General features: G+C 41.7%; 2 protein-coding genes across 10 annotated transcripts in view; both read left to right on the top strand.

Annotated features, from left to right (window-relative positions):
- The window catches only part of LOC311019025 (transcriptional repressor CTCF-like), a 198267-nt gene that overhangs the window by 168787 nt on the left and 11222 nt on the right, over nt 1–18258 (top strand). The gene's annotated exons all lie outside the window — the stretch shown is intronic.
- Nucleotides 1–18258, top strand: part of carmil2 (capping protein regulator and myosin 1 linker 2) — a 206229-nt gene that overhangs the window by 115542 nt on the left and 72429 nt on the right. For 8 of the 9 annotated variants that reach the window (XM_084018171.1, XM_084018176.1, XM_084018173.1 and 5 more), the window contains 8 exons: nt 2421–2511; nt 2719–2805; nt 5759–5887; nt 6630–6746; nt 9533–9708; nt 12341–12428; nt 15549–15638; nt 15722–15788. In XM_084018171.1, the coding sequence (XP_083874297.1) occupies nt 2421–2511; nt 2719–2805; nt 5759–5887; nt 6630–6746; nt 9533–9708; nt 12341–12428; nt 15549–15638; nt 15722–15788 (845 nt within the window). The remainder of the gene's footprint in view (nt 1–2420; nt 2512–2718; nt 2806–5758; nt 5888–6629; nt 6747–9532; nt 9709–12340; nt 12429–15548; nt 15639–15721; nt 15789–18258) is intronic. The other variant, XM_084018172.1, reaches the window with a different exon arrangement.

The following is an 18258-nucleotide window of genomic DNA, read 5'->3' on the forward strand; positions in this document are numbered from 1 at the left end:
GTTCGTTTTCGTGTAGACGGCAAAAACGAATACGCTGACGTCATCGCCCAGCTCCTCGAGCCTGACTTCTTCCCCCGCGACGTCTTGTAACAACAACAACAGCGGCCTATTATATGTGCTCGTAGCAGATATTCTGATACGTATCAGGGCCACTGTATGAAAAAAACGGTGCCGAGAGAGGGGGACAATATTCCTTGAAAAAGTCGCAGATTTGCTACTTTATTACGATGCAACAAACAACCGCTAGCTAACTTCCCATGAATGTAGGCATTTGTTTTTCTAATTAATCCAACGTGCGACAATGCCTCGTCAAATTCCTTAGGATGACGGCTTTTGATGCTTATTGTTGGTTTTATTTATACAGGCCAAATTGTCATCTTATGGGTGTTTATTGATCGGGTGGTCGGGTGGCTAGAAGCCGTAACTTTCACGTGTTAGCAACGGCAACGGCAAACATCCGGTCAAGCTCCATCTTTTCTTCTGCGTTTTTGTAGCAGAAACAGCGCCGCATATAGGCCTGGAATATGTACTACAGCGCGCTGTGTCGTTTTCAGTGGATTCGTCTGGATGCGGATTTGAATGAGATGCTTTCTCCATCCATCCATCGTCTACCACTTATCATGTATTCAGGGTCCCGGGGGGGGGGGGGTCAAAGGCAGTAACCAGTCTATCACAGGGCTGACATGTAGACACAGACAACCATTCACACTCACATTCACACCTACGGGCAATTTAGAGTCATGAATTAACCTATCATAAACCCATTTTATGATAGTCCTGCATGACTTTGGAAAAAAGCCAAGAACCCGGAGAGAACATGCAAAATCAAACCCGGGACCCTATCGCTGTGAGGTGATCCTCGTCGCCAAGTTTGTGGTGGAAATGGGTTTATGATTTCCTGGTGAAAAATAAGAATACTACTCCTAACAGAGCTTTGAGTCATTTATTAAATAAGAGAGTCCAAACAGGCTAGCAGTCACTACAGACAGACTGTAAACAGACAAAGTCTAATAATTTAAAGCCCTCACAAACAGGGTGTCCAAGCGGACCGCGTCACCAACATACAGCTTCAGAGCAAACTATCTGGCCAGATAGGGGCAGACTCCTTAAGAGTTTGACCAATTCTTCAGTCTTGAGGATGGCTTTTTATACAGTTAGTGGTATGTCATCAGACAACCATTGCTCCATTGTTTGTGCAGACGGCAAACTTTGTCCAGAATGTGGTGTTTGAAGCCACTCATCAGTGTCTATAGATCCATATTGACTTGCCAGCTATACTGGTGTCACAAGATGCATTTTACAACTCATGTAACACATGACATGACATAAGTGCAGAATACATGTAACCACATGACACATGGAATATTATAAGTAAAAATTGCAGAAACAATCTATGAGGGTAGTTCATCATGCTTATGATGCATGATTTAAAACTGGTCAATTTATGTATAAAGTAATAAAGAACACTATGCCTGGTAACATCCAAATGATCTTCTCTAGTAGAGAGAGTTATGGGTTGAGAGGGCAGTTGATATTAAAACGACCTTTTGTACGTACAACTCAAAAGAGCGTGGATCTCCTTTGGTGGGGTGTCTCTTTGGAACAGCCTTGAGCTGGCTTTGAAACTCAGTGTAAACATAAAAACATTCAAACGCAGTTATAAACAGTTATTTATGGACAAATATAAAGGAATGGAGTTGGATATTTAAAGTGATCTAGAGGTATTATGTTTTGTTTTCTTTTTTGTTTTGTTTTTGTTATTATTTTGTGTTACAAAATTTGGATAATGACTATTTCAAACAGACATAGGAGCTATATGTAAATTGTTACGTCCCTGGTGTAAGGGAAGTCTGGACGCAACACGATAGTCCTTGCTCTTCCCACTCCCAAGAATGGTCAGCCAAACAGCAATTTACAATTCAAGCTTCGGAGTTTAGAAATAGGAGATACCAGGATTAAATCCCCCCCGTTATCCAATCACCCTGCAGCAATCCCATCATATGAGCCAATCGGAGACATCACCACCTGCAGCTTATCACACACACACACACACACACACACACACACACACACACACACACACACACACACACACACACACACACAACACACACACAGTGCACAGACTGAGGAGGGGAGAAGAAAGAGCTGTTAACACAGAAAGAAAACAAAGTAACATAACATAACAAAATTATAATATGATAATATGTGAAAAAATAAGATCAAATCAAACACAAGTACAGTGATTTAGATCTGTTTTGGTATTTCTCAGAGAAAGAAAAAAGTCTCCTCTCCTTAATGTATTAAAAGTAAGATGGGGTGAGTGATGGATAAGCAGATGGTCATATTGTGGGTTAAGTATTCCTCGAACCCTATCTCGACAAAGTTGATGTAAATTTTGATGCCTTTATGTTGTGCAGAAACTTCACTCTGCAGCAGGTATCTGGCCTGGCAGACATCACACAGAGTTACCGTAGCAACCCTGACGGAACAAAAGAGGCCCTGCACAAGGTCAGTGTTTGTTTTGCAATATGAAAATGAATATGGGAAGTAAATGATTCACAAATTAATGGAAAGTTTTAAAAACGATCCAATGATCTAGTCTGGAAAATATTTTTAATGTGAATGGTACTGCATGTAACATGCTGGTTAAATGTTATAATGTAAATGTTTTTGGTGTGTGTGTGTGTGTGTGTGTGTGTGTGCACGTGTGTGAAGATTCAGCAGTGTTTAGACAGAAATAACCAGAGAAAGTCTGAAAGAGTGGAACCTCAGCGAGTCTTCAGAGTTCAACAATCTGGGAAGGTAAGAATTAACAAAAAGTTAACATCAAGTGAACAAAGTTAACTCTAATGTAGTGTAATCAAGTATTAAATTGTTTAAGCAAGGCTCCACAGAGGTACAGCCTGGGTCTCACATCACATAACTACATTGTGAATTACACTTAAAGGGAAATGTAATGTATTTTGATGTGGATTTTGTTACGTTTTCTCTTGAACTATTGGACGTAGGATTCCATTGAAATACATGTAGAGAGGAGGTCTGGATGGGGGACGGGTTAAAAAACACAAGGCTTTCACAAGGAGACTGATGTTAGGGATGTAGAGTCCCATTGGAGTAGTAATTTCATTGCCGAAAGATAAAGTACTTTTATTTTTTTACGCTTTTGTTTTGTTTCAATTTCATAGTAATTTTAAGCCACATTTAACAATGATGTGGGCTTTTTTGTCTAAACCTAATTATGTACTTTTGTTACCCAAACATAACTATAACATTTTGTTACCTAAAACTATGTAGTTTTGCCTAAGGCCGCACTCAAACTAGGCAATCCCTACCCAGTTCCAGGCACAAAGTCATGTTCTCTCTGTTGTTCTCTATGGTGATGACTTTGAGGTGGCGCTTCTTGGAAACTGCATAGCTATGCGTGTGTCGTATTACAACGTCATGACGTCTGTACAAAAAGCAATCTTGCTTAGGCCCAGTTGGGTTTGGAGCAATGTGAGCGCAGGCCGGCGGGGGACTGGGGAGGGGGGACAATCAGGCTTTGGCACGGTACGGATCAACTGGCCCAAGTGTGATTGTGCCCTAAAACTAACTGTGGAGGTGGGCATGGCGCAGCATCCAGCTACAGGAGAGAGAGGTGTGTGGAGGTGGCTCACGGGAGCAGTGTCAGCTGATTGGTGTAGATGCTGGTGGTTGACAAGCTTTTTTATTCTCCATAGTAGGTGGCTGAGGCTGTGGCAGACCCGGAGCACACACGGAAACACCGTGGGGGAGTGACTGCAATGAGAACTGTGGGTTTGCTTCATAGCTCCAATTTTTGTTAAAGTTAAAGTGGTTTGTTTTTGCATGTGTGCACGGGAATCAACCCTGGTGGTTACAGCACCTGCCACATTAGTGCCCAATGTAGGAAAGCTCAAAGAATGTCAGACTTGCAGCAACCAGTGATGGTGCTGGGACAAATGCTGGCAGAGATCACGGCCATGCAGTATGAGCAAGTGGCCAGCAACCAACAGCACCTGAAGGCCCTCCACGAAAGAGATTCTGACTGACAAGGGAACATAATTTATATCACAAACACTCAATGAACTGTACTATATATCAAGTCTATTTGGACCAGTGTTTACCACCATCAGACTGACGATCTGGTGGAGCGCCTGAATAAGACACTGAACTCAATGAGCTAGTGGGGATAGGTGGTTATATCCTCCCATTAAACTGCTGTTCGGTAGGAAACCTCGAGGGTTAGAGCAAAAATGAGGTTCAATACATCCTGATAGAGTATGTGGATAGAAAGTACTTGTATTGCTCCCTTCTTCCAGCTCCAAATTACTTGCCGAATGGCAAGGTCCCTTTGTGGTCACACGGCAAGTGGGTGACATCACAATATGCAGTTGTACACTGTGTCCCATTCAATGTCACCCACCCATGCAGGGCAACGCAGATTTACAACCTCACCCTCCTCAAAGCATAGAGAAAGGTGGAACATGTGTCTCTGGTGTGTACGGTGATGGGGAGTGATGAGTTGGGGCCTAATATCCACCAATCCTGCCTTGCTCGTGAATGACGACCAGGGTGGGAATTACACGACGGCACTTTGGCCCTGATGCCCTGTGAAAAAATGTTACATTTACGGCCAAGGTGGCCTTTGTGCCCCTGTCAAAGTCCCAGTGTAAACAGCGCTAGTGACGCGTGGTGGGCTTTTATGGACTTACAGCCACCCTAGTGCGCAGAGTCGGCTAGCCCCGTGTCTGTGGATCAGAGCGATTGCTCTGCTGTGATGGTTCCAAGAACTTCGCGAGCCACGCAGGTGAAATATCAACATCACATGCAAGAGGAACGTCAACCGTTCGTCAGCTTAATTACAGCCACCCGAGTGGAGCTGAGTGAGCGGGCAGTAAAAGCACACAGCAGCATTTTTATTTTGAAGTACCGGCTCGCTTCCCGTCTGGTTCCTCCGGCGTGCGCACATACTTCTAGTCAACACGAGCGGAGCTGAGCGGGCAAGTGGCCACGTGCGGGCAGCAGATTTTGCAGAGTGGCAGAGTCCTCCCCCCTGCACAGATGCACAAGACTCGTTCACCAACATATTGAAACTCACCCAGGCATGACGGTGCAGTCATGGCCCTAACTGTCGTTTTGGTGGGTCAACCAAATCATGTTGTTTTTGTTACTGATCCTTACTATTGTTGTACATTGTTGTGTAGTCTTATCCCGACCAAGTTAGAAAACTATGTTTCCCTGTAAATATATTTGAGAGTGCAGCTTAGTTTTATGGGAACAGGATTTTGAAGGAGACTACTCATGGAATAATCACCATTGCATCACCCATTGGTTTTTGGACAGTTTTGAAGTGACTTGGCCCCTCGCCATCTAACTTTGGGAGTGGGGGGGGCACAAAGTAAGACATTTTTAGGTTACCAAATTGTAACAATTAAGTGTTAGTTTCACACTCGGTACCTTACGCCCTCAAAACTAACTCAGAGTGATTAGTCAGCATTTGTTGTGCATGTATGGTTTGCTTCAACATTGCTGTTGTTTTGACCTGTGCATAGTGAACATGAAGCACTCTGGGTTCACATTGCACTCCGATGTTGGATTATTGACAGATGGGTCCCAGACTGTGGTCTACCTATTTGTGACTCATGTTTACAATGAGCCGCCCCCTGATTGCTGTTAGTAAGAATGGAGGTTTAAGGCACTTTGGAACCTGGTCTGTATCTCCAGCTGTGTCTGTCTCAGTTGTCTTCCATTTTAGCAGGTCCTTGGTATGTGTCAGCAGTTGGAGGATGGCCTTCAACGTTTAATCCACTGTGACATTCAGGAGGCCCAAGCTGACGTCCTGGCAGCACAGGAGGTGCTGCACAATGCTAGGGCGTCCATCAAGGTACTGGATACTCACATGGGTTTGGCCACAATCTGGTGGAACTGAATTTTATTTGAACTGTGTAAATTATACATAAATTATTATTTTTACATGCACCAAATATTCAGTTTGTTGTCCTTTTCCTAAAAAAACAATATTCCTACTAAACTGTTGCTGATGAAAATTTATATTAATAATTAATTTATAGAGAGATATTTCATGGTTCTAAAAGGAACTTTACAGTTAAAATAGAATAAAACAATCAATAGAAGAAACAAAAATATGCCGCAATCGTTTATAAAGAACTTTGGCGTAACGCCGCAACGGTGTCTCTTTTTACTTTTTGCTTTGCAGAACACACATGATTATTGCTGCTTATTACTAATGAAAGACACGTTGGACATGTCATAAGGACACGGACAAGGACAAGGCCGGTCAAGGACAAGGCTGGTTCTACCGGTTTAGCCCCGTATCGGCCCAACCCTAGTTTATTTAGTTGCCTAAGATTAATAAAGTAAAAGTAATCTGAATAACTCTACAAAATAAATAGTGATAAAGAACTCAGGGCCCCTTTCTACTGTTTACAGGGTAGACGGGCTACACATGTCCTGAATATTTTAAACATATTGCACGTCTTAATCTGAAAATGATCCATTCAGAATTACGTCTAATTCAGAAAATCCAAACAGAATATGAGTGTGCATGTAAACATAGTCAGTGATGCTTTTTGCCACGAATGTTTTTGTTGGCTCCCCCTATGCAGCTGCTTCCCTGTCTGTATGATGCAGACAGGAAGTGTGCCCCTGATAGAAACCTGGTGAGCTGCATCCTGACTGACGCTGCTGCTGCACTCACGAATGAGTTCAACAAAAGCATACAGGTACACAATTAAATACACCCACTGTACACACTATCAGTGGCCATTTGAGTGTCTGTTGGGGCCCTAGGCAAAAATTCCTAGGGGGCCACTCCAACCAATGTTCATCACCATTGTGTTATAAATAATCTGACCAAAACAGTGTCTTGTACAAAAATGTCTTATTTTACAACAATCTAGTCTGATGAAGAGCTATGAGCTCGAAACGTTACTATTGATGTGCTAATAAATCTGCACATAAGGGAGCTGATGTGTGCGGTCTCCTCTTCTTGCTTTTCCTGTCTACAATTTTGAGGCCAGCACCTTTTGAACTGGATGTGCGCGACCGTGTCTACTCTTTATTTTACAACAATAAAATCCTAAATAACTTCAATGTTGTGAAATTGAAACAACCCACATTATAAGGCCAGTGTTCATCCATACATAAAGCATTTATTTTGCCAAATCTGCTTTACATGCCATGCCATGTACAAATGCTGCTATGTACTCAATTACTGTGTAATTGCACCCCACTGAAAATGAGTCCGTGTTCACATTAATATGGGGGACGTTGATGGAACTGATATAACAAAAAAGAACGCGGCATATTTTGTTAGAGGGCATGTTATATGTTATCAATAAAGTGGAATACTGAACTAACAGTTGTCATTATCAGCATTTGGAACTTCATCCTTCTCCTTTGCTGCTGTCAGAAACTTCCTTAAAAGTCCTGAGGAAAGTTCAAAAAAGTGATATAATTAAAACCATATATAAACCATTAGATTCACCCCGTTAGGTAAAGCTAGACTAAATGACAGCATTTAGTTACTTATTTTTATGCTTAGCTAATCTTCATAATCTGCTCCACTTACCACTGTCTTGCCTTCTTTTATCTTCATCTTCTTTTTTCGCTCTTTTCATTTCCAGAAGGATAACTTCTCTTAATTTCGTTAATTGACTTCACAATGTTTGAGAAGAAATGTGACGAATCATGACAGTTGATGATGGGATGACAACATGGGGGCCTTGAGGGGCTACATGTTAAAGTGCTGTAGACCGAGCATGGCAGTTCATGTGGTGCTTTTTATGCTCTGTAATGGAATTAGGAAGCTAATTAGCTGCCCTTAAATGAGTAAAATTCAACAACTTAATGCTTTGTCACAGTGTAGGAAAGCACATTCCTATCAGAGGCTAGTTAGTTAATAACACAGATTCACCCGATTTTGTAACACTAATGGTTCAATCTGAAGTGCACACTATAGGGAGAATAGGTCTGTGATTATGATGAAACACAGACAATATAAAATGAGCCAATCATAGACATGTCTCTCCAACATCCTGCTTGTCTTTCAGCTTCTAGAGGCATCTGACACTTTTGATTGACATGCAGTTTTAGCTGCTCTGACAATTTGGCCCTTGGCCCACTGGGCCCGTTCAGTAATCCCATCCATCCATTGTCCTCTGCTTATCTGGTGCCGGGTCACAGGGACAGTCGGTTTAGGCATTCCAGACGTCCCTCTCCCCAGCAACGCTGGCAACCCAGCAGGCCCAGACCCAGGCTAGATGGGCTATATAATCCCTCCAGTTTTTTCTGTGTCTACCATTGGCCGCTTCCCAGTTGGACATGCCTGGAACACCTCTAATGGAAGGTGTCCAGGAGGTATCCTGATCAGATGCACAAACCACCTCAACTGGCTGCTTTCAAGCTGCTGTACTCCAAGCTCCCTTCGGATGTCTGAGCTCCTCACCCTATCTCTAAGGCTGAGCAACCCTACAGAGGAAGCTCATTCTTTCAGTCACTACCCAAAGCTCATAATTACATTACATTTAGTGGTGTCAAGGGTAGGTTTCTTAAGGAGAGGCTTGACTCTAGGACACTGGAATAAAGCCTAAAGTGAGAGAGGAGTTGATGAGGGTGGTGAGGAATGGCAGGATGTCATTCAAGACGGCTTGTAAGAGGGAAGAAGGAATGCGGCCAAAGGGGCAGGTGATGGCATGGTTAGACATAATTAGTTTGTGGACATCTTCAGGGGAGTGAGTTACAGTCGGTGAGTTAGACAGAGGTGGGAGTGGTGGAAGTGAGGGAAGTGGTAGGGGTAAAATAGGAGCTAATGGTCTTCACCTTCTTAGTAAAGTAAGTGACAAAGTCATAAGCTGTGAGGGAGGAAGAAGAGGGAGGGTGTCGGGGTGAGGAGAGGAGAGAACACGGAAAATTGTTTTCTAGGTTTGGAGGCAGAGGAGTTGATCCCGGTAGAAGATAGATTTGGATGCTGACACAGTAGAGGTGAAATCTGAGGAGCTGAAGGTTGCAAGAGAGGTCATCTGCACAGTCTTATCCTTTCCACTTTCTCTCTGCAGCCCGTAGCTCGGTTCTACAAGCCTGCAGAGATTCAGACAGCCAAAGGGGAGGTGGAGAAAATTGTGCTGGTCTGGAGTAAAGAGGAAAGGGGTGTCCAAGGAGGATGAGAGGGAGGATAGCAGAGTCGAGGAGGCTTCCTCAGTGAATAGAAGAGAGAATTGTTCATGATCATAGTTTGAGGTTTGGAACATAGATGGACTGACAAATTGAGAGCTTTTACCTTCAGACTTCATGCTTCTGTCCGCATGACTGCTGCCACCTCACAATCCATTTTTCCCTCACTCGTGAACAAGACCCCAAGATACTTAAACTCCCGCCATGGGGCAGCAACTCACGCCCAATCCAGAGCATCAAGGTCTACAGATTATCCCTCCATGGCTATATTAATGCTCTGAATTGGAAATATATGCTCAGTTTTGGCCAGTCTCAAGTTCGAGTCTGTGTGTTGCAGGAGTTGTCTCAAGGCCTGATGAACTATGCAGAGACGGTGTGTCCTTGGGTCGTCCATCGGTCTAGTGTGTGTGAGTGTCTGTCAGAGAATTTGTCCAAAAGAAGAAGACAGGCATGCACATTCCTGAGAAGCAATCTGGTTGAGATCACTGGGCCCATCATCAGCAACAGACTGCGGTAAAAATACTGTCATTACAATATCTTGAAAGAACCTAATTTACAACTGAATAATCAGTATTCATACAGTAATGGAGAATAATTGATGGTACATGTAATCAGAATTCAATGTTATGGACCTTCTCCACTCACTGTAAAGCAAAAACGTCTCAAACTGAAAAGCTGAAAAACCCTGTCTCAGCTCAAAGGAAATGTGGTGTTAATATTTAGCACAGAAGGAGCTCAATAAACAATTTATTTTCTCAATTAATAAAATAGATAATAAAATATGTCATAAACAATGGAAAATATAATGCTGTGAAATTCAACAAATTATATTTGGCATTGGAAATAATAGATAGATAGATAGATAGATAGATAGATAGATAGATAGATAGATAGATAGATAGATAGATAGATAGATAACTTTATTACCATTGAAGAAGACACAAATTAATTTAGCAATTCACATGATGGATGTGACAGACAGAGAGGTAGTTGTGTGTTTAATATCTTGGACTGCCCTGAATTATGTTTGGACTGCGGTAAATGTGTCCAAATAAAACACATGCCGTGCTAAAACACAACAATATGTTAGTTAATTAGGCGATACAGCATAGGTCACAGTATTGTTTGCCACACAATACTATGTACTATGCTGTATTGCCTAATTAACTTACATATTGTTATTGTATTGTATTGATACATGAACACCAAGTATCAATTTGTTTTTTTAACTAAATATTGCAAATACAAGTTAAACCTTTTGGTAACAATTGCTCATTCTGTCCATTCTGTTTTTCTGGTGTGGTCCTGGGTGAAGTTGTATATAAAATGTTGTATTAAAGATCTTAAATCCTTTATTAGTCCCACAGTAGGAACATTTACAAAAGTGATATTTTGTACCGACATGGATGGAAACTGCAACTTGACTTGATGGAGGCATATCCTGTGAGGCCCATTGTCCCATGATGAGGAGATCAGCTCCAGGAGTGAGCCTTCCCACACCTGGGGTGCAGTCGAATAGTGTATTTTGCTTAGGAAGGTCAGGAAGTGACCCGGAAGTAAACAAGTGGCGGCCATGATAAGAGCCGTTCGAATTCTCTAAATGCAAAGGAAAGCAGCTCCAATGCTTTAGCATAGGATGCAACGGACCTTCCTATACGAAAGGAAAGGAGATTACGCCAACCCACAATTCTTTGCGAGAGCAACATTTAAAGTGCTGCACACCTCGGCCGTTCAGCGATATGGGCATTTGCATATTTAACAATTACTTTCATGCCGACATATAGTAATTGGAATTGTGTTGATAAATGTGTGTGGACAGTGATTGTTAAAATAATTTTTCCGTAAACGAATAAATTCACCCAAGGAGGAGATCGGAGACATAAGTAAAGTCGACGTCTGACTTTAATCTTGTACAAGAGGAGCAGTTACAATGCAACAACGTGTGAGGATGCTACAGAGGAAGTGCTCAAATCACTGTTTGTGACATGAGTCTTTTAAAGGCACAGGAGATAACGCATCACTGACAGTTAACCTTCATGTAGAACAAGACATCATGACTACCAGGCCTCTGATAACATTTAGGTCAGCCATGGGAATACTAAAGTAATAAACAGTTCAACACATAAAGCTGTAACCTGAACAAAGAAAACTTTAAGACATGAGGTTATACAAAATTATTATAACAGTGATAATAATTTAATTAAAACTGCAAGCCGTGTCGTGACGGGCCCTCACTCATGTGCGGTCGTGGAGTGCCTGCGGTCACATGGCAGTGTCGGGGCCGCCTACCCCTGCTGGGCCGCCTCTTGTGGCACAAGTTCAGACACAAGCGAACGAGCACCCGGGGAAGCGCAAGTTAGTTTCATATCTTACCAACGTGCGTATTTGTCGGAAAGCTCCGCTGTGAAAATTGTGATGAAACTTGGGTTGTTGATTGGTTTTGAAAGTGCAATGTGCTGGATGCAAGATCGGGCCCCAGGTCTTGCACATTCTTTCTCTTCCCTGCTGATAAAGATTTGCTGAATAAAACAAATCGGATAAGATAATGTTACATTTATGATTGCACATAGCTAGTTAGAAGCTAGCTAGCACCAAAGCCAAGCTAATGGCTGTGTTGGTGACGTACATTGTCGAGAGATGTAGTTAACAGAGCAGTTTCACACTAAACGAAATGATACAAGAAACGTATGACAAACTGACATTTTGTGGATGTGAAAAATTACATTTTAAATTCACAAACACCATATTTGTAATTCATGGTACAATTCAAATGGGATCTCAAAAATATTTGTCTCTTGCAGTTAACTACCATACATGGGCGTATTGGGACGCACACCTTTTAAAAGAGTCGTTTATTTAATTATTAATTAGATAATGTCCTGATGTGCAGGTGGCTCCTCTGCCATCAGTGTATGAAGTGAATGTAATGTGATGCGCCTTGATTAGCTAGTAAGCTAGAAAAGCGCTATATCAATGTAGGTGCCTATATGGGAGTGGGAAGAGCCACCTGCCAACTCTGCACCTTTTCCCTTTACATCAATATTTGTATACTGTTTTTATTGCTGTAAACATTTGGTTGGTTCATTTCAACAATGGTCTTCATTTTGCTCCAATCAGATGTATGCATTTGTTCTCATCCATCCAGTGAACTGAGACAAACACTGAGTGTCTCTTTGGCTGAAAGCATCATAGAACAGGTACTTCAGGATCTGACAATGGCACAGGATACCATGGTAAATATCTGCATATTGTGTTCATACGTTTTTTTTTTTTTTTAGTTAATAGTTTTTTTCAGGCCTGGTGGTACCGAATTACGATAGCATATTGCCACAGTCAGCTTCGATTTGCGTCAGCAACAGCGACAGTCAAGGTATATTTGCGTTAACATTTTTGTTCCCTCTATATATTCAAGACTTAAAACAAATTGAACACAAGTAGAACATGACTTATTGAAGGCATTAATTGAATAAAAATAAGGGAAACCATGCAAATGATTAATGGGGGAGTCGCAGTAAATGCATTACAATAGTATTAAAATATGCAATGCTTTTAATACGAATAAATGCCTTTTAACAGTATTATATACATGAATGGTGTCAGACCCAGACTTTATAAAGTCATCACTTTGGACACTCCACTTTTACTGTGTCAAAAGACAGTGCTGTACATTGACTGTTTTGTCAACAAACGAATAACTCAACCCACAATAATTGAAGTGATGACCAGCTACAAGCAAAATCTCACATAAAAACATGTAAAAAGAAAAATAAACTGGTTCACCAAAGTGGAAACTGAAAATAGTGCAGAGTGGATGTGCTGACTATTGACACGATAAAAGTTGGGGGTCCGAAGTAATGATTTTAAAAAAGTGCCCATGAATGTATATAATGCTATTGAAATGCATTTATTGTGAATTGTCCCCTATTAAAAGTTTAGGAAGTTTGGGAAAAAATAAAACAGAATCTGGAAAACATTCAAACTGATTTCATAGGGCCCTAGGGTAGGTTTCAGCTGATCGGAGGAGGGAGGTTCGAGCTTGAGCCCAGGTCAGGCAGTGGATGAAGGCCTAAGCCCTCATTTATCAACGGCGCATAATGGGTGCATACAATCATTCCTACTCAAATAATTTATCAACTTGTACTTGAACTTAGAAATGTGTGTTAATATAAGCAGGATTCTGACCATGCTTACGCACAGCATACAGTGTTAGAATAGGGGAACTGCAATTAGAAAGCATTGCTAATGTCACAGCATGCATTAAACAATCTCAACATCCACATACGTTCTGTATTTTCTTGAAGTAATAATTACTCAATTAGTATTTTTGTGTAGTTAGGAACAGACATGTAGCCTAATTGGTGTCAAAATATATAAAAGACAAATAATAAAAATAACAATCCTAAATAAATGTGATTTATGTATTGCCTCGTGGGCAGTATCAAACGGTATTGCGGGACGTCTTACACAAATCCAAAACATGCCGAGATCATGGATGGATTTCAAAATATAATAAGAGCGATAAACTGCACCCACATAGCAATAAAAACACTGTCACACAACAAATGTAAATATGTCAACAGAAAGGAGATTCATTCCATCAATGTAATGATAATAATAATAATACATTTTATTTGTAATGCACTTTTCATTGTTAAAAACGATCTCAAGGTGCTACAGGATCAAAATAAAAATAAAATAAAAACACAATAAACGCAGGCTTAAAGCTCTAGTCTACGATTTGAAAGGTTTGAAAAAAGCACCCCCCCCCCCCCCCCCCCCCACACACACACACACGCCTCCCCTCTGTGCTCATCCAAGCTCGTATCGTTCTCCCTCGCAGACATTTCTCATGCTTATATTTCCCCATTCAATACTCTATTTTTTTTTCATGATAATAAACTTTGGTCCTCGCGGCTTGCCGTAGTTCGAGTAACTCTGATTGACTGACCGAGATAACCAATTCATCAGTCCTTTGTGCCTAAATCTAACCAACCACGGAAGGCACCACGCAATATAAACTAATCAGAGTCAACTTAAGGCGGGTCTTGGCGTCTCTAACCATCTTTCACACACAACCGCGCCGACATTTAAAACTGCACAAAAATACTTGAGAGTAATTAGTAGTGGTGGGCCGTTATCGGCGTTAATGTGCTGCGTTAGAAGACTCTTATCGGGCGATAAAAAAAAATATCGCCATTAGTCTATTCTCAAATTTGGGTTGGGAGCTGGGTCTATTCGGCCCGCGAATGAATATTTACTGGCCCTTTTAGTAGAAAAACATTCAAACATGCTGGCCGTATAGTGGCCGATATGAGCTGCCCTTTCTCATCTCCACGCAGCAGTGTAGACTTGCAGCAATCCTCACCGCGCGCTCCCGCTACAATCTTCGTGTACTTTACGCGCTTGATGTTGTTCTGATGACCGTCCGCCTCGTTGAACCACCACGAAGTCGCTTTCTACTTTGAAAACTCGGAAAGTTGACACTGTATTTTGATAAGCTGTTGCACTCTTCAGACTCGTGGTGTGAGCGGAACCGGAACCGCTACTTTTATAATAAAAATTCGGCTGTGTGTCTCCGTCCAAAATTGGCTGCGCTCGCGCTGCCTGCTCGCACAGATCCGCTCATGCTCACATGCGCTGATGCAGGTTGAGTGTTTACTAGAAATATATGCAGAGACGGCGCTCCTTCAAAACAACATCAAGCCATGCGTGTGTAGTGTTAGGACGTGATGACGTATGTACAACCGGCAATCGGGCAAAGGCCCGTTTGGGCTGAGCAGTGTGAGTGCAAAGTGGCGGGGGGACCCCCTGTGGGGGGCAATCGCACCCTTAGGCAGCCTATGTTAATTACAATTTTCATTTCTAATTTCTGGTTAATTAAGTAGTATTAGGAGGCCACAGTGCAGGGAGAGTAGCTGGCATGGAGGTGAGGACATCAGTCTTAAGGCATAAATCGTCGTTAAAACGGGCCAAATCGATGTTAAAAAGGACCAATTTTTTTCCGCCGCGGCCAAACGCATCATGATGCTAAAGTCTCACTCTTGTCATTTTCTGAAACTTGGCAGCCCTGACGAAAAGTGTTTCTGAAAACATTTTAGGCGAGAAATAAGCTATGCAGTTGCTGAATCTGTCTTTATTTTAGATCCACACCGTTCAGTTTGAAAGATTATCGAGAGCTTGCCGGTGGCGGCGGCGTCTCTTGAAACGCATCACAAAATTATATCCATCTCTCTTTTCTCAAACAACCTGTACAGGTTATCAGAAAACATTCTCACATATAAATACATACACAGTGTAAATATGTTCAATATTTCACTCATTATCAGTGCTGCTTTTCTTTATTTACTGTCTAGGATTGCATTTTTAAAAAAAATGCATGCACTGCTCTGAATATCAACATCCCAGAACTTCGACTGGCTGACAGTGACTTCCCAACTGATGATGTAAGTTACACACTCATCTATCCATTCATTCACTTTGTTATTCACTCATTCATTCCTCTTGCTTTTGTTCTCTCCATCACCAGTACAGTTCGGCATTTTGGAGAAATAGTTTCCACTACAAGAGCCTGAGGCCTGCCCCATCGATTAAGAGTAAGCTATAAACACTACACCTGAACACAACTCCGTGCCAATATAGTCCCACCCCCTAAAATGTAGCTTCACCCAGTTTCAATACAGATGAGAAGTTTGTTGTTCACTCTTGTGTTTGGCATGATTGAAATATGCAGATATCTCCCATTGCTGTGATGTTTCCTCTCTCCTTACAAGGATCAACCTTTTGACACAGACTGTTGTAATGCGTCACAGCAGAGTGTTCCCGTTACATTGTGCCTGGCTGCAGTACCCGGGGTCCTGCCTGCTTGTAGCTTTTATTATAATAAGCCGTTGTCATTTGGGGAAAATAAGGGTAACAATAATTAATGAATTATTTTAACTCTAATTATATTCATGTTATATGTCATATGTGTAGTAAGTAATCACGTATGTAAGTAAAACGTATTTTCATTCAAATGAAATTGTATTTTATTATTTATTATTTTATTGTAAAAGGATGATTTATGCTGTTGAAGTCTAATCCACTCCTTAAATATCAACGGTTTAAGTTTCGAGGAAGCAGATTCACTCAAACTGTCAGCTACGTGAGTATGTTGTTATGGTGGAACTTTCACTGAGTGATCCATGCAGCGAGTCCTCCTCTCTTCTGGTCTGGTCGGTGAATCAGTGGCTGCGGTGGAATAGCCTATTTGTCTTAGGAAGGTTCCTAACTGAAGAAGTAACCCGGAAGTAAACAAGTGGCCGCCACAGACCCGGCTGCAGAAAAAAAATTAATTACATTACATTTTTTCAGGGGGGCAAACTTTTTCAACCTACATTTTATTTGCTTCAGGCTGAACATTGGCTCTGTGACCACTCCTACAGTGCGGAGAAATCATGTTCCTCTTACTAAAAAGGGGCAGTTCATCCCAAAATCTAAAAAACAAACAAACAAAATACTGTAGTGCTGTGTCCATTTATTCAACTAAAGCATTTATTCAAGAAGACCGGCAACAAGGGTTGTGGCATGCAGATAGCACCATACAGCTTCACTTCTACTGGAAACAGAAGCACTGATGTCAACCTGAACACTCAAGTTAACATTCATACTGGGAGAGGTAGCTACAGCTTGTGATGTCCAAATGAAGCTTCGTGAAGCATTTTCTTTATTTTCTGAGCCCAATAGATGGCGCTCTCTGTTCAACAAAGGGTTGAAGGCCGATATATTTCCATTGCTTTCAACCCTTTGTTGAACAGAGACCGCCATCTATTGGGCTCAGAAAATAAAGAAAATGCTTCACGAAGCTTCATTTGGACATCACTACCTACAGCAGCTAGGCAGCTACCTCTCCTAGAATGAAAGTTTACTCCAGTGTTACTGTTGACTTCAGTGCTGACGTTTCCAGTAGAAGTGAATATCGCTGCTTCCTGCTCGCTCCCGTTCACGTCGTCACTTCTTGTCCGCATATTTTTTGGGGAAAAAAATACGGATATCCATAACGAACACCACAGCTAACTAGCGACTCTATGAGCAACTGCGACCATGGACGTCAAGTACTAACAGCGTCCCTCTCATGAGTATGACTCAGTGACCCGCCTCCCCAAGACCTGTAATTGGCCAGCACGTTGCCTTTGTTCGTTGATTGGATTGGTTGAATTGTATGATCGACAAACCGAGATAGGAATAATAAAGTGTTGGCCACTCCGAGGTAAAAAAACAAAACTCAAATAAAATAAACAGCTTCCAGCCCAGGGCGGGCACGGCTGACTCTGTGAGCGGGCACGGCCCGCCAATGCCCGCCCATGCCCATGCCCATCATCAAAGCCGTTTGAATTCTCCAAATGCAAAGGAAAGTAGCTCCAATGTTTCCTTTCAGATCTCCTTTAGCATAGGATGCAACAAACCTTCCTTTACGAAGGGAAAGGTGATTACACCGACCCACAATTCTTTGCGAGTGCCGCACACCTCAGCCGTTCATGAAAACAAACAATATGCTTATTTGCATGTTTAACAATTACTTTAATGCAGACATATAGTAATTGGAATTGTGTTGATAAATGTGTGTGGACAGTGATAATCATTTAATGGTATTTTTATTTATTTAAATCATGTTACAAATGTTTGACAGAAACAAAACTAAAACCACAAATGAAATGTAAATACAGCAAACAGTCAAACAGGAAGGAGGAGCTGCTGGAACTGAAGCCGGTTAGTGAAGCAGCTGTTTATAAAACCAACACCATAGGGAGAAGTGGACGATGCACTTTTTGTAGTCCATTATTGTAGTTTCTCCACCATGGACGTCATTCACGTGTGGATCATCAGCTGTCAGTCATCAGCAGCATTATAATGACGTAGCTGAGTGAAAGTCCGGTCAGATTCTCTGAGCACCGTGGTCGACTTTTCCTAAATCCTTTTGAGTTCTCCTTCCATTTTTCCTCAAACCTGTGATGTTTCCCCGCTCTTTTTTGTTTGATTGGAGGAAAACTTTAAAGTTCTCTTTTAACCATTGATTTTGTTCACCTA

Source organism: Eutrigla gurnardus, assembly GCF_963514095.1.
Source record: "Eutrigla gurnardus genome assembly, chromosome: 9".
NCBI classification, from domain to species: Eukaryota; Metazoa; Chordata; class Actinopteri; order Perciformes; family Triglidae; genus Eutrigla; species Eutrigla gurnardus.